Below are 20,974 nucleotides of genomic sequence, written 5' to 3' on the forward strand. Positions count from 1 at the left end.
AAATGCATTTTTGTCTCAGTGCATGCATTGTTTTAGTTTGACAGGGTCGGCGCTAGCTTAGCTTAGCATAATGAATGGAATCCTTTGTTGCCAGCTAGCATGTCCTAAGTAAAAGTGATATAAAAAAATTAAAAAACCCACCTACTTCTTGTGGCCTGCATATTCACAACAAGTACAAATAGCGATGCAGATTAACACTAGACGATTTCCTATGCAGATATTGACTTGGGACTATATTAGGGGGAAGCACAGGTGAAGCACTGCTTCTTGGGCGCAGAGATATCACGCCCAAGTAGCAGTGCTTCGCCTGTGCTTCCCCCTAATATAGTCCTTAATATATAAGTCAATATCTGCCTAGGAAATCGCCTAGTGTTAATCTGCATCACTATTTGTACTTGTTGTGAATACGCAGGCCACAAGCAGTAATTAGGTGGGTTTAAAAAAAAATTTATATCACTTTTACTCAGGACATGCTAGCTGGCAACAAAGGATTCCATTCATTGTGCTAAGCTAAGCTAGCACCGACCCTGTCAAACTAAAACAATGCATGCACTGAGACAAAAATGCATTTGCCCACCTATCTAAATGTAGGAAAGAAAGTGAATAAGCCCTATTTCAAAAAACGGTGGAGTGTTCCTTTAAAGAAAAACGAACAGGTCTGTGAGAGCCAGAATTCTTACTGGTTGGTAGGTGATCAAATACTTATGTCATGCAATAAAATGCAAATTAATTATTTAAAAATCATACAATGTAATTTTCTGGATTTTTGTTTTAGATTCCGTCTCTCACATCTGAAGAGTACCTATGATAAAAATTTCAGACCTCTACATGCTTTGTAAGTAGGAAAACCTGCAAAATCAGCAGTGTATCAAATACTTGTTCTCCCCACTGTATGTATGTATATGTATATGTATATACACACATTTTTATTTAATTTTTTTAAGAACCAACTCAAAGCATCAGACTGCACTAATTTTAAAAAGCAATAAAAGCCAGTTGACTCTTTCTCCACCACTGAAGAGATTATCCATTATTTATGATATAACGCTTCCCCACCATTTCCCCACCCTAAATTTTTCCAGTAATCTGTGTTTTCACTGTTATATGGTAGGGGGCACTGTTACAGATTTTCCAAAATAGTACAGCATCTCAGGATCCAAAAACAAGTTAAGAAGATCTGTATAAACCAGGGCTGTGTCTGGTAGTGGTGTCCGAAACCATAGTGGACATTAATGAGTACATTCATTCAATCCCACAATGCACCACAATAAAGAGTGTACAACCAATGTACACTCAACGCTAGAGAATACGCGTGCCGAATAAATTCCCGCGTTTGACCAGAAGGTGGCGCCCGCAGCCGAATCATCCATCCATCCATTTTCCAAACCGCTGGTCCAATGTGGCGACAGCATAATATCATACAGGTATAAATTCCTTTTTAATTAATTATTAAATTGTTTAATTAAGGTTTATAGATAGGTTCATAAATATATTTTCATTTTACTACTGGAACTGCCAATTTGCTAAGTTTCAAATAATTATTAAAAAGCAAACGCAAACTATGCAAAAGCTGCAGCCCTTCCGGCACACTGGGTGTCCGAATTCACTCACTCGTTTTCATTCACTCCCTCAAGTGGATTATATTAGTGGACTACTGTAGGGGATAGTGAATGAGGGTATAGGGGGCGATTTCAGACACAGCCCAGAAGAATCGGATAGAAGTTGCTTATGCACAAGTAAGCTAATATGATCATCAAATATTCAACAGCATATAAAATCAAAACTGCCAAAAGTTACAGGGAAAAATGTCGATCCCACAAAGAGGTATAGGACTGTGAATCTTTGGGGGTGTTGATGGTGTCGGCCTACTCTGTCTATGTTTAGATCATCGTTCTGAATCTGATCTGGGCGAAGTCTTTGACAAAAACAAGATTTTCTCAGCTTTTTGTTTTGTTGTTTATCGTCTTGATAAAAAAAGAATAAATGAAGCTAGAATAAAATTGGCTTTTTAAAAATTAAATAAAAAGCAGAGGCTCAGTTCTTTCTTTTGATATATTAACTTTTTACATATTCATACAACAAAATATTCTGGGGGCCATGAAATTGTGTGAATATGATCAAAAATGCTGGCACTGACTGGCAACTTTTTTAGTAAACGCTGGTGGGGAAAGAGTTGAAAATATTTTAATGGCCAGGTATTACATCACAGTAGATAGGCAAATGTATATTCACTCAATAAGTTTCCATGATATTTTAATGAGTGTTTGACCTACCCTTGCATCTGTGACTTTAAACTCTCGGAGTATATACTGAGGCATGTTGTACTCCGCCATGGGATCCACCACAAAGTACTGATACCGTGCTGACCTGTCAGATGGCCAATACTGATGACATTTCTCCTGCATAAGAAAGAAGTTCACACATTAGCTTCAATTACCGTTACCTAAAACTAAATCTATTAAAAACATTTTTGCCACTTGAAATTCAAAAACAAAATGGAAATATTAGATGATGTAAATCAAATGAAAATTAGAAAATGTTCCCTAACTGGAATTAGTTCACAAAAAATTACTAACTGGATCTAAATAAAAAGTAATATTGAAATCTGAAAACTGAAGTAATATTTAAAAAGAACAAAACCTAATAAAAATGACAAAAGCACAAAATCAAAGCTAAAACCTATCAAAATAAATGCTAATTCAATATATATGAATAAACAATACTAAAATAACACTGGTTAGCATCAACAGGGATGGTAATACCACCTCTACACCAAGGATGATAACTAAAATGATAAAGATATAGTTCTAAAAATCGTCCACACCACAAATATAACAATAACTGCACAGAGAAACGATATTGTTGGAATCACTTTCAAAACGATTTTTTCCAGCTGATGAATGATAAAAACATTGACAGCCAATCAGAATCCATTCTGCTTTAAAGAGCTCGAACATTTAAAGGGGCAGATGACAAAACAGAATAAACAGAACGATATCGCCCGCTGGTGTGGACACTAATAAAGTTATCATTAGTTATCGTTCTTGATGTGAACGACAGCATCTAAACACTATTGACCTGTGTGTGTATGTGTCAACTAACCCTTCCCATTTCTCTGAGTTTAGTAAGCATAACTACTATAGTAGAATTATGTTCCCAAAGCATCCGCCAGTAATCTTCAACAGTCTCTGCCAGCGGCCCCTGAGTCCCAATATACGCCCTCTGTTGCCTAGAGAGTGATGAGAAAGAAATTAAAGCTTCAAAAATGGAGAATTTCACCAGCAAATGTTGATGTGTCAGTGGTTCATTTTGTAGTTGTGTTGTTTTATTTTTTCTAGTAAATATAAAGAGATCACAATGTACCTGTAGCCATCTATAAAACTGCCATTGACATAGTCTGAGCCCTCCACTCCTCTGATTGGCTGCAGACACACACGTGTGCTTTCATATGGCATGATATTGACCAGTCGGTTTTTGAACTTATTGCATGGAAGGCTGGCACTGACGAATCTGGAGTTATGCGCTTTGGCATTAGCTAACCGCTGAAAGGGAGATACAGAAAAAAGAAATAAGCAAACAATTCTTTTAATTTTATGAACAATGAAAAGCAATGTACAACTGCCAGCAACAAGATATTATATTTAATATATTGTTTATAAGATAAATGGATCTAAAAACTTAAACTGTTGTGGATTGTTACTTTTTATAATATTTTTTTGTTAACACTTTATAATACGGTTTCATTTGTTTACATTAGTTAACTACATTAGTTAACATGAAGTAATAATGAACTGCACTTCTACAGCATTTATGAATATTAGTTAATGTTAATTTCAACATTACTAATACATTATTAAAATCAAAAGTTGTATTTGTTAACATTAGTTCATGCACTGTGAACTAACATGAACAAACAATGAACAGCTGGATTTTTATTAACTAACGTTAACAAAGATTAACAAACACAGTAACAAATGTATTACTCATGGTTAGTTCATGTTAGTTAATACATTAACTACTGTTAACAATTGAAACCTTATTGTAAAGTGTTACCTATTTTTTTCCAGTTGTTTTTAATATTTTCAGTGGTTTTTTTATTGTTTCATTTAAATTCACAATTATGTCACTGTTCCCTTCAAATTCACAAATTACATTGGTGTGATGGACTCACTTTAAACTCCTGCTCCATTCCGGTGATGTGCTCTGGCGGCTCTGTCTGTGACAGTCTCTGGATGTAGGCGTAAAGGTTTCGTGCCGGAACCTCTGTGTTGCCGCAGGAAACGGCCTCCAGCAGCGCATCATAAATAAAGATGTACTGCTCCTCTGTCTGCACCATGTAGTTTCGCTGAGATCGCATCAGAGTCACATGACCATAAACATCTATCGCCTTCTCCTGCTTCACACGTTCCAACATGGCATCAATCACAATGAAGCAGCCCGTTCGGCCCACACCAGCACTGAGAAAGACAGAGAGAGAGAGAAAATGCTTCTGTCACATGCACTCACAGTTGCGCATTCTGATTTAAAGGTTGTATGAAAACGTATTTGTGATTTTCTCTTGCTTAATAGTTTGATATCATAAAAACATTCACATTTCTCCTTGCTTTCTTCTTTTCCCATGTATTTTTCCCCTCTATTGTTGTAAGTGCCTGCTTTGTTCGGTCAGTTTTGTTTATGTTGTCAGTGGTTAAAATGTAAATAAAAAAGATGCAATAAAAATAATCATTTTATTTATGTTTATTTACATTTCTATAATGACCAACGCAATCTACCAAGAGCAATGCAAATTAGAGTCTGGTTTAAGACATACTGTTTTGGGGGGCGGTAAATATTGGGGCAAATACCAGTAAGTTGACTTGGGCAAACCTTAGTAAAGCATCTTGAGTGATTCATGTAAAAACTTTCCTCCCATAAATTTTGTGTCTGAAAGAGAAACTCCTAAAAATGCATTTGCAATAAGGTCAGCCGCAAAAATAACCCTGCACTCGCCTTCTCAAGCACACATTTTTCAACAGTAGTTTTCAACGTCAAAAGAGGGTTTGAGCTGGCGCAAGATGTTAGTAAATCTGGTACTCAGACTAATCTACATTTTTCCTGTGTCAGTTAATTTGTAAAAAACGTAGAGATGTATATAGTAATGTTGTTTGTTGTGTCCAAGCAAAATAAATAAAAAACCTCATACTCTACAAAAAGCACTGAGTGCATCGACAGAGACAAAACACTGAGCTGCAGCATTTTGTGAATAGTCATTACAATTTAGGCCAATGATTTGATACTCCCTCCAATGTAAGAGCCAATTTCATTGGTAAAGGGAAAAACAAAACAAAACAAACTTACCAATAGTTTCTCAGAATCGTACCCTGCATGTCTGACTGGATATAAATATGTTAGCTTAATTCTGTACTAGTTACCTGCAATGGACCGCGATGGGTCCGGCGTCTGGGGGGTTGCAGGCTTTTACCCGTCTTAGGAAGGCCAGGAAGGGAGTGGGATGTTCAGGAACCCCCTGATCTGGCCATGCTGTAAACTGGAACTGACGAACCTCCCTTTTCTCACCACTCCCACTCTGCACATAGAAACAACACAATTCAGTACAGCACCATATACTTCTAGAATAGAATAATGCATTAAGTCCATTTATAAATGCACAAATCATAACATCTAACATAATCTCATCCAAACTACTCGTCCAATCAGCAGCATGCCGCAACAAAATTAGTTCAATCTTATTTTATTCAACATACTTCCCATCTAGCGTGTATGATCTTAACAGTGACAAAAAAAAAAAAAAAAACTTTACAGGATGACTTCTGAATATTCAACACATGACAAATAATTGAAACAGTTGACAAATACAATAGCATAAATAAAAGCTCAAAATAGCAAAACAGTAACACAGTAATCTGCATAATTTATTCATGCATTGCAGTGAATTTGAATACTGTTTTATCACATGTTTTATCACCAGACTCCATAGCTTGCTCAAAAATTCCTGAGCTTAGCAGAAAAATAAGCTAGTGTTTGGTGAACTCGCTGCTTAATGTTTAAAGTACTTTTGTAGTTTTGTACGACTTTATCAAGAACAATATGGAGAAGAAAATCAGACATTGCCGAAGAGATGATGATGTCAGAGAGCATTTCATATGCAAAATGTAAATTTTCTATATATTTTTGAGGTGTTGTGTTTCTATTCAATATATAGGTTTTGTTTAAATTATTTATTAATTATTTCATATGTATTTTTTTCCTCACTGACAGTGGCTGTACCTGAATGGTTTGACTAATGTATTCACTTTTGAACATAGTTTAGAGCATTTTCATAGTTTCGTTTTTTACGATCATTTTTGTTGCATTTAAATACATAGTAATGTCACTAAATAGTTATGCAGTGTGACAAATAGTTTAAGATGTATTAAAAAACTCCATTAAATTTCATTGAAAGTTGATTAAAAATGTATACAAAAAGTTACAGTACCTAAAATATTCATCTTCTTTCAAACATTCCAAGGTAAAAACAAAAAAGTGATGTGCTTTTATGTCATGACAATGTTTCCACCAGTAGAATAACTCATCATAACTCGTCTAGGGTTCCACAAACCTACAGGTTGACCCTGCCATAAGGTTACATTTGTGAGAGCAATGAAGTGTTGGTATACTGTGTTTATGCGCTGATCACTGCTGTTTTGTTACCTTAAACAGGGCAAAAGTCCTGACGCAGTAGGTCGCAAGCTCCACCGTGTCCAGTAAAGAGACTTGCATGAGTCCGTATGTCTCTGTGCCTCTGCTGGGCCAGTACTGATCACACTTATTCTGCACACAGTTCAGCAGACACTTAGTTAACCTCTCACAGCTGCATATGTCTCAGTGATAAAGGAAACATTAGAGGAGAGCTGAAGAACCAGCTGAGATAAACTGACAGTCAGCTGCTCTTCAGCTTGGCTGCTTTCCATCAAACAGTACTCACTATGGCTATGTGTCAGTCTGCTCACTAGTTCAATAGTAGGTATACTACCCAGGGAGTGGGTTGCCTCATTATTAAAATCATTCCAGTGCATTGAACAGTTCACTCCCTAGAAATTAACAGAATGCCTTTTTAACTCAACTCATTTTTACAAATTCCCATCAAAGGGAACTAGGGAATGGACTGAGACACACCCTTTGCGAGTACATTTTGGCATGCAGTGATAGTGTGATAATCAGCCAAAAATATCAAGTTACACTTTGTGACTTGTTGCAAAATGTGTCTCTGAAGTCAGTGGGAAAGAGGAAGCGAGGAGAGACAGATCAGAAGAAGAGAGAGTAGGTGTAAATAAAGGATGAGGCAGAGATAAAAAGGAGTAAGAGGTGAGACACGAAATATCAACCATTCAAGTGAAAAGTGAGAGTGGTCTAATTAGCCAAGTGAGACGTCTTGCCTTTGAGAAGAAATACGAAGGCATCTGGAGAGTAACAGACAAACATCATAAGACTTACTCTGCTCCGTAACACCACACAACAGACTCACTGAGAAATACGCAAAATATCAATGCTGTGTTTGATTAAAACAAGGTTAGAAAGGTTAGTATGTATGTGTGTATGTGTATGTATGGATGTATGTATGTATGTGTGTGTGTATGTGTGTGTGTGTGTGTGTGTGTGTGTGTGTGTGTGTGTGTGTGTGTGTGTGTGTGTGTGTGTGTGTGTGTGTGTGTGTGTGTGTGTGTGTGTGTGTGCGTTTATGAGTTTGATTAAGTGTTCAGTGTCTCAGTAGTTCTGTTCCAAAATCCAGTCAGCTGCCTACCTTGACAGCCTTTTAGCCATCCTGATGCAAAGACTGTTTCAGATTTTAGTCAAACAGTTTTTAGTTAGTTTAATGTTTTGGTGAGCTGCATAAATGGCCATAGCTTCTGAAAATCTGTTACATTCCTGATAAAAATGTGATTTTGACAAGCATTTAGCTTTCTTGCTGTTAAAACTTTACGTTCTGCGGTTAGTATTTGCAAATACACTACCGGTAGTTTTGGGTTGGAAAGATTTATTTAAAAAAGAAATTCATATTTTATTCAGGAGGAATGCATTAAATTGATCAAAAGTGACAGTAAAGACATTTATAATGTTTTATATTTCAAATAAATGTAAAAATAATAAGCAGCACACCTGTTAATAATAAATAATAAATAATAAACATTAATAATAATAACAAGAAATGTTTCATGAGAACCAAATCAGCATATTAGAATGATTTCTGAACTGAAGACTGGAGTAATGATGCTGAAAATCCAGCTTTGCCATCACAGGAATAAATTGCATTTCAAAATATATTAAATTAGAAAATAGTTATTTGTAATTGTAATAATAACAGCTGGGTAAAATCATACTGACCCCAAACATTGAGTGATAGTGCACATTGTTCTGTAAGATATAAGATGCACTACTGCAGTGTAATCATTGTGAATAGAGCTTAATACAGCGTTGCAGATATCCTTCACAGAATCCATTGCAACAAGGTCAGTGAAAAAAATAAAAAAGTGAAGTTGAGAAGTGATTAGAAATACATAATCTTTATTTTATTAAATATAGAAAATGATTGATAAATGTGTGTGCAGAATATTTTTGTGCTTATTAGACTTTGTTGTTGTTAGCTTAGCAACATGCTAACAAGAGGAGCGTGCTTTGAGGAGCTGCAGCTAATGTCTTTCAAATTATTCAATCACGAGGTAAGTGTGCTTTTTTTTTTTTTTTTTTGATTCTACCTATATAGGTAGTAGACAGCAAGGATTTATACTAGGTTTTGGAACAGAGCTTGTGTGACTCCACACATGGTGGTATGTATAATTAAGTGCTCTCACCCTGGATTTCTCCTCAAGTTTGGTGATCATGATGATATTTGCTGTGTGTTGTTCCCACACCATTCTCCAGAAATCACTAAACGTGTCTGGCATGGGGCCCTGGGTGGCGATATAAGCGCCCTGTCGGCGGTACCCGTCTATGAAGTTGGCATTGATGTAGTCACCGCCAGGAACACCTGCATAACAAGATGGGATGTGAAAAAACTAAATCACATTCAACCTAACAAGAGAAAAAAAATGATCTAAAATGCCTTTCATTTAATTGGTGTAAATGAGAGATATAATTCAATTCCATAAGTGGTGTGTCAGATCTAATATTAAAAAATTTATAAGCAGCACAAATAAAGCTCAGAAGTCCACAGTATATGGGATATTAACTGGAAAATGACAACAGGATTTAAAAAAAAAATCTATCAATGTGTCAGAGACGATTTAGATCATGGACAAAGTCATATGCATCAGCGTTATTTTACTATTATGTACAATCATAGTATTTATTCATATTTTAAATTAGCTTTAATTTTTATATTTTCAGTTATATTATTTTTAGTTTAAGGTTTATTTAGTTTGTTATGTGCTTTTTTTTTTTTTTACTTTTAATTAGTTTTTTTATATTTCTATTTAGTTTTCAATCCTTTTTATTTCAATTTTAGTAATTTTAGTTCTTGAATATATTTATTTCAGTAAGTTGCTAAAGTTGGCAAAATCGGCAATTTCTAATTAAATTATCTTCTCTAATATTTATATTTTATTTGACTTCAGCTTCATTTAGTTTACTGAAAATGGCTTTTACTGTACCAACACTGCGACCATTTAGAGATAACAAACAGCAATGGTGCTAGATGCCATGTGAACAGGAAATAGCTTTAAGTTGATTTCCCATGTTAATACTCCTGTACGATTAAAACGTGTTATTTCTAATGAATACACACAGAAACAGCAATATTGAGTACACACGCTCTCACCATCATTGTTGGAGAGTGATACTCTGGTGTGGTCGTAGGCGATGACGTTGGCATATCTGTTCTTTGACTTGTTAATCTCAAGGTTAGACTGTTCCCATGAGAACTGTTGCCCTGGATCAATAGACTACAAGAGAGAAGCACGCCATGAATTACACATCACGCTGGACATGCCCCATACTGTACTTCACACGTTACAAACATCACATGGCCTATGCAATGAAGTTAGTGCTCACACACACCAAAAAAAGTACATGAAAAGCACGCTATAGCATGCAGAAATGTGGTGCTAATGTACATCATTCATTGGCCAATGTGTTTTTAATGTACATCCGTAGGGTGCGAATGTATGTGTGTGTGAGATCTGACCTCATACTCTTGAGAGAACCTCAGGTTGTCATTGGCTTTCATCCTCTCTATGTGAGCTGGCAGTTCTGAGACAGATACTGGAGGGTGACTGGTCATGCCTGTCAATCACATCACACAAACACAAAGATCAGTTCACACTCTGAGAACACGACATGCTACTGGATTAAGTGCTCTGAGCAGTGTGAGAGAATGTTAGTGATATCATCTATATTTTAACACTTGGGTTCATGAGTGAGTGTGCTTTGAGGATAGAAATTGCTAAAAGAATGTAAAAGGATTTGTGTCGTAGACTAGAACCCAGAGATTCATTTTCTAAATGTAATAACACGGATGGTTTAGACCAATTTAAACGGAGTGGACAGTTTGGGCTAATTGTACTTTTAGGGGGACATTTGTAAATAGATCCTGTTTTAATAAATTGAATGTGCAATGAACAGCTGTAAAACAGGTAATTCCACATAAAAGATGTTGTTTTTTAATGACAAATCCTGTAAAGTAATACGATTAGACATCTATAGATTAAATAATTTGAATAACACTATTTAAATAGAATTGTTTAGATTATTTACTTTTTACCTACTCAGTGGGAAAGAATATACACAAATGTTTTATTTAGTGAAGTAAACAGCCTCACAGAAAACTTAATTAATATTATTTCATGACATACAACTTTTTTTGGTGGCTGTGGGCAGGGCCACATATTCATATCCCACTATAAAATCTCTAAAAATAAAGTCTGAACATTACTGAATAATGTGTGGTGGAGGGAATAGATTACAATACAGTCAGAAGTATTAAGCAAGATGGAATTAGCATTGAAATTGCTGAATCAGATCAAATTAAACTTAAAGCAAAAAAAACCAATATTGCCGCATTTGGAATATAATTGAGAAGAGTTAATTTAATGTCTGCAATAGTCTGTTTAACAAAGAACAAAGTCATAGATCAACACTGATTCAACACCAAACTTATGATTTACTGTAATCTTTATTATAGATAGCTTTATTTGAAAATGTATCTGGCATGTCCTCCTGTAGATAACTAGTTATGTGTGTGTATCATTGAGGGGACTAAATGTCCATAACAAACAATAAACAATGTCTTAATGAAAATCTAAAAATGTAGAAAGGTTTATGTGAGGGTTTAGAGGAAGGGTTAGGGGATAGAAAATATCATTAGCTAAAATATACAAATAAAAAAAGGAAAGTTCAATTATATGGAAAGTGTGTTTGCTGGAGTGACGTCAGTCAGAGCAGAGAGAAAAGCTTCACACGCTGCAGCAGGTGTTCACATACACCCCTATTATGACTCAAATGAGTTAAGAGGATGAAAAAAGCCAAACCAGTTACTGCATATGTGCGAGCATATGGGGGTTAATCAGTCAATATAGACTACAAAACACATAACTAACTTGATAACCGTCGATAACCGATGATAGATGCACGCAAACCTAGAAAAGAGACAACACTGTGTTGATACCGACAGTGTGTGAGCATTAAATAGGGACTGGAAAATTGATTCTTCAGCACTCTGTACCTGTGTGTGTGTGTTAGTGACATATCTTTTCATCAGTATATTACCAGCCGTTGGGAAGTTGATTCTACGCAGCTCCACTGGATCAGATGGATGCTGGGAACTCATGGCTTTACTGCTGCTGGGAAAGCTGCACTTCCTGCCCTCCAGCTCTGCCCGCTTCCTGTAACATCACACGCGTAGGAGCATTAAAGCAACACTCACTTAGTAGGAAATAGTTTATATTGCATTTCGAGCATAATTAGATTTACAGAGAAACATAATACACAGACCTGTCTGGTTTGCTGGTATGTGCACAGATAAAGCGAGGGAAGACAAAAGAAATAGGGATAAATAAAATCAGCTTCTGCGTAAGTAAAATATAAAACATCTAGCATTTTTTATTCCTTTGCTTATCATCCTTTTTTTTTTTTTTTATCATTCAAATGAATGAATCATTCATGCCAATTTGTGAATCGTTCAAGAGATTCATTGAAAAGGATTGACTGAATTGCTGGTTTCAAGTTTTACTCTACACAAAAGCAATATCTAGCAGGTACAATTTTTGATTTTAGAACATTTTAGAGCAGAGCATAATTAGAACAATGCATGTTCACTATGATTTTTCCATTTTAAATTTGAAAATTCTCTGATATTTCCACTGTGGGAACTCCCATTGATGTCATTCAGCCTACATTCACCTTTTCAAATTCTAAATCACTTTTCACAATCTCACCTTTTAAAGAGGAGGATGAGGATGACAATGCTGATGATGAAAATGACAGCCAGCACTGGCCCAACCACCCACAGAAGCCCCTCCTCCTCGTCTACGATTGGCTGTGGCTCAACATCGGAGAATAGCACGGCATCAGAGAATGGACTTGTGGAGTACACAGTCTGTCAATCAAGGATCAAACAGACACTTAGCATATTAGGATAAAAATATATACAACATTTTAATATATAAAAAAAAGAAAAAATATTACTAAAAAAAGAAAAGGTATTGTGAATACAGAGACAGCTGAAGGGTTGCAGGCACTGTACTCAAAATATAACATTGTTTTTTATAAAATATTACTTAAATATTGAATTGTGGACCTTAAAAATGAGAGAGAAAAGAAGGACTTACGTTCTGGCCCAGTTCAAGAATAGCCAGCACGAAGCACACATACTCCTGTCCGTTCACAAGTGGTCGGTTCATGAATGCTCCATACACACTGCCGTCTCCTAGTTTAAACTCGGCTGGAAGATTCTGGAAATGAGAACTGATGTATGCCTTTGCCTCCGCCTGCCTCCGTAGACGCACAGAGCGACCGGTGCCATTAATCTCCCTCAGTAGCTGGAGAAACCAGAAAACAGGACAAGCACATGACACGAGCCACGTTAACTACAACAGACGCTGCAACTGCCTTATGCTGAACCAACATGTGTTCAGCAAAGACAGTGAACAACTTGATCAAAACTGTAAAAAAAATATTTAAATTGCGACATCAGCATTTCATTACAAAAATGTAGTACCTCATCAATGTTAATCTCATCTGGATCACTCCATAAATTCTGGAAGTTTCCTCCTCTCTGCCTCTTCAGAGGGACAACCACAATGTAGAAACCCCTTCAATTAAAAACATGATATTATATTATTATGGGTGAATCTCATGAAGAAAAGTCTGTTTATTTGCACGCACAAAAATCAAATGAAGGCAGTTAAATATTTTTGCATTGTGAAAATATGAAAAAATATCATTCTGATACCTGTAATAAATAATGAAAATATATATTGTTAATTAAAATTAGCATAAACTGAATTCAGTACAATACAAACTGATATATATATATATATATATATATATATATGATATATAAATATAAGATATATAAAAAAGATATATATATATATATATAAAATATATTTATATATATATATATATATATATAAATGCTTTTCTGAACTTTCTATTAATCAGAATTCAGAAAAAAAGTGTTTAGAGTTTCCACAAAAATATTAAGCAGCACAACTGTTTTTAACTTGAATAAAAATAAGATATTTTGCAAACCATATCAGTAGCCCACATTAGAATGATTTCTGAAGAATAACGTGACACTGAAGACTGGAGTATGGGCTGCTGAAAGTTCTGCTTTTCCATCAAAGGAATAAAAATATATTTTGAAATATATCAAAATCTAATATACATGATAATGTATAATATATTAAAACTGTTATTTTAAATTCTATTAATATTTCACAGTATTACAGTTTTTACTGTATTTTTGATCAAATGCAGCCTTGATGAGCATAAGAGAGAAAATCTTACTGACCCCAAACTTTTAAACAGTAGTGTATATTTTATACATAATAATATATATTATTCAGTTGAGTTTAAAATTCCAAGACCACACTGAAAATCTGGACTTCAAATACGCTCTATGCACGAACGCTGCTGACGTATTTCTGGTAGAATCTCAGCCAGCGCCTTTACTTCCGCATAGCACGTTCTATAGCGAAGTGTACTAGCGGCAAAACTTTCATAAAATTCATTGTCTCAGAAACGGAGACAACGATTTTAGAAACCGATTCGCTAGTCAGATTTCGCATGATATGAGAGAATACTCGCCCTCAAAGCTGTCGATGTAGCTCGAAATATATCATTTAAAGCCCTTCTCTTTCTTACTCTTAGGTGTGACAGCTAACTGCCTCACAATATTGTTAACATCATTCACGTTAACCGCTGGAAGTTCTTGTAAACAGCGAGTGTAATTTGCCATTATCTCCACCGAATTGCAAAAACGGTTTCCGACGCAGCACCGGATGTAACTGGGCGGGCTGAGACAAAACGCAGAAGCGATCGTGCATAGAGCCTATTCTTATTTTAAGTTGGACATAAGCAGTTTTAAAAAAAATTCAGAAATCATTTTGAAAATTTGAATGCTGACCGGACATTGGCCTGTCCCTGGACAGCGGGCAGCTGTAGGGTAGCGATGCTCTGAGAGCTAGTCTTGTCCAGGAGCTGGGGTTTCTTGGTCAGCAGGTTTGGAGCGGTCATGGCGTCTGCGCGGTGCTGCAGGCCTCCAGTGCCATCAGCTTTACTGGTTAACAAGAAGGTGTATAGAGACTGGGGCTTCAGCTTACTCACTAACTTCTGCCCGAGCCGCCCATCCACCTCCACACTTTCACCATCACCATATGAGATCTGAGGGAAAAAGAGAGATTGGAAAAGCATTTAACACACTAAAAAGCACAATTAACCAGCAAAGACTATGAGCATGTTGTGACACACAAACTTTCGAGGAAGGCAGAGTGAGATTAAGACTGACACCTCAGACACTTGCTAACATGCACACGCTCGCACGTTTATACCAACACTGTCGAACACAATTCCACCTCAATATGTTGCATGAAGGGTAGCAATGGAGGAACAACACACACGCCCAACGTTTGTTTTTATACTGAGCTAATAATATTGTCTATCACATAACCCAGCCGTTATGGGGACCACAAGATGAATTTAAATGATAAATTTTTTTTTTTTTTTTTAAACCAGCTTTAAAATAAGATATCACAGCTAAAAATCAAAAAGCAAACTGACATCCTGTTTCTTATTTTAATTAACCATTTTTATATAAAGAACGGAGTTCCCATGGTCTTGGAAAAATGGGATATACAGTATGAGGACATTTTTAAGTGTGATTTCTAGACCTGGAAAAGAATTTAAATAAAATCTTAAGGTCATAAAAACTTGGTCACACTTAAGATTAGGTTCCAATTCTCACTATTAACTAACTATTAACTACAAATATTGCCTCAATAAACTCCTAATTGCTAACTCCTAAATAATAGTTAGTAAGATTGTTGTTATGTTAAGGTATTGGGTAGGATTAAGGGATGTAGAATATGGTCATGCAGAATAGGGCATAAATATGTAATATGCTATTAGTAATATTCATACTAATAAGCAACTAGTTAACAGTGAGCATTGGACCCTAAACTAAAGTGTTACCAAAATGTCTATTCTGAATGTAAATTTTTCTAGTTAAGACAAAATCTAAATATTTTTGCATGTAGAAACTACTGAGAAATTGCTATTTTGAGTAAAACATATATTTAAAAATATATAAAAACAAATGACAGGAAAAGTAATGTAAATGTATTGCTAATAAAGACAGTGAACCCTGAAAAAACATTCAGTTCTTGAAACTTCTAGAATTACCAAATTTAATTATTTTAATGTGGATTATTTATAATTATTGTATTTTATTACGTTAATTTATTGCCAATACTAGTTTGTTTTAATACAGACGTTTGACAATACAAAAGGTCTGCACTCTAAAATGAATGTATTGACTTAAAACAGGAGATACAAAGACAAACGTTTTGGCTTTTCTGCCTTAGTCAGCCAATGCAGAAGTTTGAAAACAAGCTGAAATATCTTTGTCTATATGAGAGGCTTTTGAATATTGTCTTTGATAATGAAAGGCTTTGGAGAAAAGGATGAGAACCACTGCCTTAATTCTTTCACACATTTAGATTTTCAACATCAAATTTCATGTTTATTAAGCCGGTTTCTTCACGTAGACCCAAAAATAGGCCGAACCTGACTTTTGCAGACACATACGCAGTTTTTTGCAGTACTTACAATGAGAGATTGTGCTTTATTACTGGCGGTTCTTGGCTCCCAGGTCAGCAGCACAGAACTCTTCATAGCAGCTTTCACTCTGAAGTTCACGGCAAACACTATTAAAGAGAAATAAAACAAAAGATCAACACAACAAACTTCAATACTTCAGCTCACCTGAGCAGAAACTCTGGCCTCCAGCATGAGCAGAACATCAAAGAATCTTTTCAACCGTTTCTATTAAAAACATTTACCACATCAGGTTGTTATCTACAAAGGGTGCACAGAACCGAAAGGAGAAAAAAAGAGCTGGTCATTCTTTTCTCATACAGTAGTGCTGATAAGAATTTGCCACTCTTTTCCAAGGGCTCACCTTTACCATAGTTGTTTTATGAGATTATGGAGCACTCCACGTCTACCTAGACCCATTTTCAGAAAGATTCTCACCTTTTATCTGCGCTTAGTGAACGTCACCAAACAAGAGACTCAGACCAACAAAGACAGACAAAAATGACCAGACATAAACAGAAAATATCCTTCCAGAGTAAAGAAAATGTAGTGGTTTTGATTAGGAAGGGTTGCCTGAGAGTAAATGTTTGTATGTGAGGATATAGAAGTGCCATACCTTCCTGTGCTGGTTGTGTTTTGATGGATATGGGGAGACTATAGGCCCCAGGGCCGTGTTTGCTAAGCACGCACACTCTCGCCACATACTCAGTATTTGCCCGTAGGCCATTAAGAACCACTGTAGCCTCCGAAACGTCTGATTCCATGGCAATATCCGTGCCATTACTATAGGTGACAGCGAACCACACGCGGTAACCTTGGATCCGGTCATAGCTTCTTGGTCGCTCCCATCTCAGGATCACAGACGAGGAGTTGATGTTTTCAGCCGTTAAGTTAGCCAAAAGCGGCAAGGTTTCCTGTATGCTCACATTTTGACCGTCTGTTGTCCCCAGGATTGTTACCATGTCATCTGTGGTTGTTTGCACCACGTTTGGTGTTAAAAATGTGACCTGAGCGCTTGAACCATAACCCCATATGGTACGGGCCGCGAGCCGGAACACATACAGCACCCCTGCACTCAAAGAGGAGACGGTGTAGGTGCGTTCCTTAGCGTCTAGCTCCTGCACCATGAAGGAGTCTGAGGTCGGGTCAGCCTGGCCATATGAGAGCCTGTAGCCCAGCACAGGAGACAGACCAGCAGGGGGAGGCCGCCATTTTAGTAGGGCAGTGCCATCCTCTGATGGCGAGACTGTAAGCAGGGGCAAACCTGGCACTGTAGAGTAGAGAACAATACTTTAGATCAACACTAAATATGCAGCGCTGTAGTGAAATCATGATGTGTTGAGTGAAATACTTGACTTTCTGGTTATTACAATAGTTCACTCAAAAATGAAAGTTCTGTCTTTATTTTCTTCACAGCTCCAAAAAAGACTTTCTTGCGCAATTAAAAAAAGAAGACTGTGCTCTTTTCAACTGAATTATAATGAACAGGGACCGAAGCTTTCAACCTTTAAAGGGGTCATATTATGGTTTTCCACTTTAGTAAGTGTGCAATGTTGCTGTTTGTGCATAAAAAAGATCTGCAAGCTTACAAAGCTCAAAGTACATTCCAAAGGGAGATATAAAGGGAGAACTTTTCAAGAACTACAACGAACGGCTAGTTTGGACTACAACGTTTTCTGGATCTTATGAAGTCATAATGTTCCTCATTTAAATAATCTCTGCCAACTGAATACCCAAAAAAAGGGGACGAGGCCTGGTTGAGCTGCATTAGAGAAGACAGTGTTGTCGCTATGTCAAAGAGATGCTGTTTTGTCCACCCCGTTTTCCAAAGCTCATTTGTTTGACCTTCCTAAGGCTTAACGTTTATCTGTGCGCTGTACATTTTATGGAGAACAGCTTTTGTAAGCGCTCACTTTTGTAAGACGGTTCACTGCTCCTTAGGAAAATTAACCATAGTTTAGTGATCAATTACTGTTTGTATTACCTTAGTTTTCCGACAAATATCACGATTAAATGAACATCGTTTCTATAATGTAGAAAATTACAAAAAACATAGCACTCTGAAACGTCCTGTGAAATCCGTGCTTTCAATGTCTGTGCATGCAATTCATTCTGCATGATTCTCTTGTTTGTTAACATTGTCAGGGTCTGAATTGGGCTCGAATTGGTTTGAAATTGACGCCATCATCAATATTTACACTAGAAAAGAACTCGCCGTTATAGAGGGGCGGGACATTTCCCGAACACGCGCGAAGCACTGCCAATCACAGTACATTTCATATTCCAGTAAGGAGGGGCTTCATCGAAAACGATGTGTTCGAGGCAGAATGGGGAGAGAAGTGCTGTAATAATGTAAAATATGGGAAAAATAATGTGTTTTTTTAACAATCAAGCATGAAAACATACTCTAGTACACCCCAAAAACAAAATCAAGACTTCGTAAAAGGGCATAATAGGACCCCTTTCAAATGAAAAGACTCACTGAAATTCACAAAAAAATTTATTCATTGAAAAACTTGACATTTACCATAGCTTTCCTTGGTATATTTTTTGAGTGAATAAGAGAAGTAGTCCAGTCTTTTGAATCAAAATCAGTTTGATCCGGTTCACAAAATTGGTCTAAATGATTCGTTTATGAATTGAAAAGTTTAACTCATGCCTTACAATTTGTAAAGTTGAAATCACAGGCTCAATATCCAATATAGATAAATCACTACAAATATTGACACACTATAAGTAGTAGCAAGTTTCAAGCATTTTTAAGTTAATAAAAGTAGATTTGTTAGCAAATAATTATTGAGGCAGATCTTTTCAGTGAATCAATTCTGGTTCACAGAATTGGTCTCAATGATTCGTTTATAAATCAAAAAGTTGAGCTCACACCTTACAATTTATAAAGTTTAACAGCTCACATAAGGGGAAAGGGAATTGTAATTGAAAAGAGCATAAAACTGTTTTCAAATTTTCCCCTTAAGTGTTCTGTGGAAAAAAGAAAGTCATATGGGTTTGGATTTGGAATGATATGATGATAAGTAAATGTTTTTCATTTTTGGGTGAACTTTCTATTTAACACTGAGATAAACGTAAGTGTGTATACCAAAACATGAACGTGTATGTATGTGGGAAGGTGTACACACATGATGGTTTAGTTCTGATGACGATAGGTTTGCTGCGTGCTCCATCGCCTTTTGAGGTGAACGCAGCCACAGTCACAGAGTATTCAGTGTTTGGCCATAAATCGGTCAAAATCAGGTCCTAATAAACACATGCACTTACTAAAACAATACTTCAACAAAACAAAACAAAACAAAAATCAAAGAAACTAAATGTCCATTTTTTTTTATTGAAAAATAATCTTGATATACAGATTTCATTTTTCCCCAATTCAAGTATAGGAGCTGTACATGCCTATTGCCTAGATAAAATATAGCTGTCTGGACTGGAACATTACCAAGATGGTCGCAGAGTGAACTGATGTGCCTTAAAAGGGACTTTGGTTCAAGTAAATGTATTAAAATTCTGGGTCATGTTCAAAATAGTTATACTCACATATTGTTTCGAGTCATTCTGTGGCTGTTTACACACACACACACACAAAAAGAAGTAAAATGAATTTGAATGCCAAGATGTAATACGATTATTCCCAACAACACAATGAATAAAGGTCTACTGAGAATAAATAGTGTGAAAGGTTCACTGGAACAATTACATAGTGGTTTTAAGGCTCTTAGATTCTAAGATAGTTATCGGAGGTTCTGTCTCAGCATGCGGATAATAAGCAGATACTGATGTTATCTGATGATTAAAGCAAAATGAAAGTCCATTTAGAGAGCATTAGCTGAGCTAAGAAGCGTAATTACTGACAAACAAACAGCTCATCCAGATCAAGTGATAGTTAGGATTCTACATCATGTTTCTAGTCAAGTGTTACTGGCACTACTTTAAACCTTGAAAAATGAAACATTTTCAAACTATGTGAAAAAAAATTTTTATGACTTTGATCAAGTTGATTTTGGTATGTGTGAATTTTTATATTTTATGTGATGGAAATGACCTTTTCTTTTTGTTTTTAGAGAAAGAATTGGATAAACCTTGTACTTATTAACACAACAATTAGCTAGCAGTAAATTATGAGTATATAAAATAAAGAAAATCTGCCCAAATGTAGTACCAACTAGTCAAACACAGTTGTCTGAAAAAAACCCCTGAAATATTAAGGGTTTTTGAGTTCACAGCATACATTGCAGCATGAATAAATGATGCGGTTACTGTTATATGATTACTGTTTCAGTGTTTGCTGACTCTTTTTTTTGTCATATAGAACTATATATAATGGCTAACAAAATGATGTTGAATGAAAATGTGTTGAACAGGAAATCTGTATAGTTGCCTTGATGAATTTATTGGTTGAATGAGACATTTTACATTTAACAAATTCAAATTGACAAAACAAAGTAGTGTTACTAAGGACCATTTTTAAGAAAGAGAACCTGATTTTTTTAAAAACAAAAGTAAAGTTGACCAAAAACTTTAAAATATGATCTCATTTCTTATGAAAAGTCACATTTACCTAGTTCAACACTTTTTATAGATTTACTGAAGACTGAAGACTTGTTTAAAAGTTTGAATAAGAAATTACCATAAAACATTATTTTAAGATTTTCTACGCAACCAGAAAAAAACG

The 20,974-nt window shown here is 35.8% G+C and overlaps 1 protein-coding gene across 1 annotated transcript in view; it reads right to left on the minus strand.

The window, feature by feature from the left end:
- Positions 1–20,974, minus strand: part of ptprdb (protein tyrosine phosphatase receptor type Db) — an 83,863-nt gene that overhangs the window by 7,035 nt on the left and 55,854 nt on the right. The window contains exons 17-35 of the mRNA XM_082164415.1: positions 19,840–19,863; positions 19,428–19,545; positions 16,907–17,560; positions 16,303–16,400; positions 14,603–14,859; positions 13,190–13,283; positions 12,801–13,010; positions 12,408–12,568; positions 11,965–11,976; positions 11,740–11,855; positions 10,160–10,257; positions 9,794–9,917; positions 8,829–9,004; positions 6,691–6,810; positions 5,412–5,566; positions 4,172–4,457; positions 3,364–3,542; positions 3,103–3,229; positions 2,274–2,399 (exon numbers count right to left, since the gene is read on the minus strand). Coding sequence (XP_082020541.1) covers positions 2,274–2,399; positions 3,103–3,229; positions 3,364–3,542; positions 4,172–4,457; positions 5,412–5,566; positions 6,691–6,810; positions 8,829–9,004; positions 9,794–9,917; positions 10,160–10,257; positions 11,740–11,855; positions 11,965–11,976; positions 12,408–12,568; positions 12,801–13,010; positions 13,190–13,283; positions 14,603–14,859; positions 16,303–16,400; positions 16,907–17,560; positions 19,428–19,545; positions 19,840–19,863 — 3,135 coding nt within the window. The remainder of the gene's footprint in view (positions 1–2,273; positions 2,400–3,102; positions 3,230–3,363; positions 3,543–4,171; positions 4,458–5,411; positions 5,567–6,690; positions 6,811–8,828; positions 9,005–9,793; positions 9,918–10,159; positions 10,258–11,739; positions 11,856–11,964; positions 11,977–12,407; positions 12,569–12,800; positions 13,011–13,189; positions 13,284–14,602; positions 14,860–16,302; positions 16,401–16,906; positions 17,561–19,427; positions 19,546–19,839; positions 19,864–20,974) is intronic.

The sequence above is a fragment of the Leuciscus leuciscus genome (assembly GCF_965113295.1).
Source record: "Leuciscus leuciscus genome assembly, chromosome: 3".
In the NCBI taxonomy this organism is placed as follows: domain Eukaryota; kingdom Metazoa; phylum Chordata; class Actinopteri; order Cypriniformes; family Leuciscidae; genus Leuciscus; species Leuciscus leuciscus.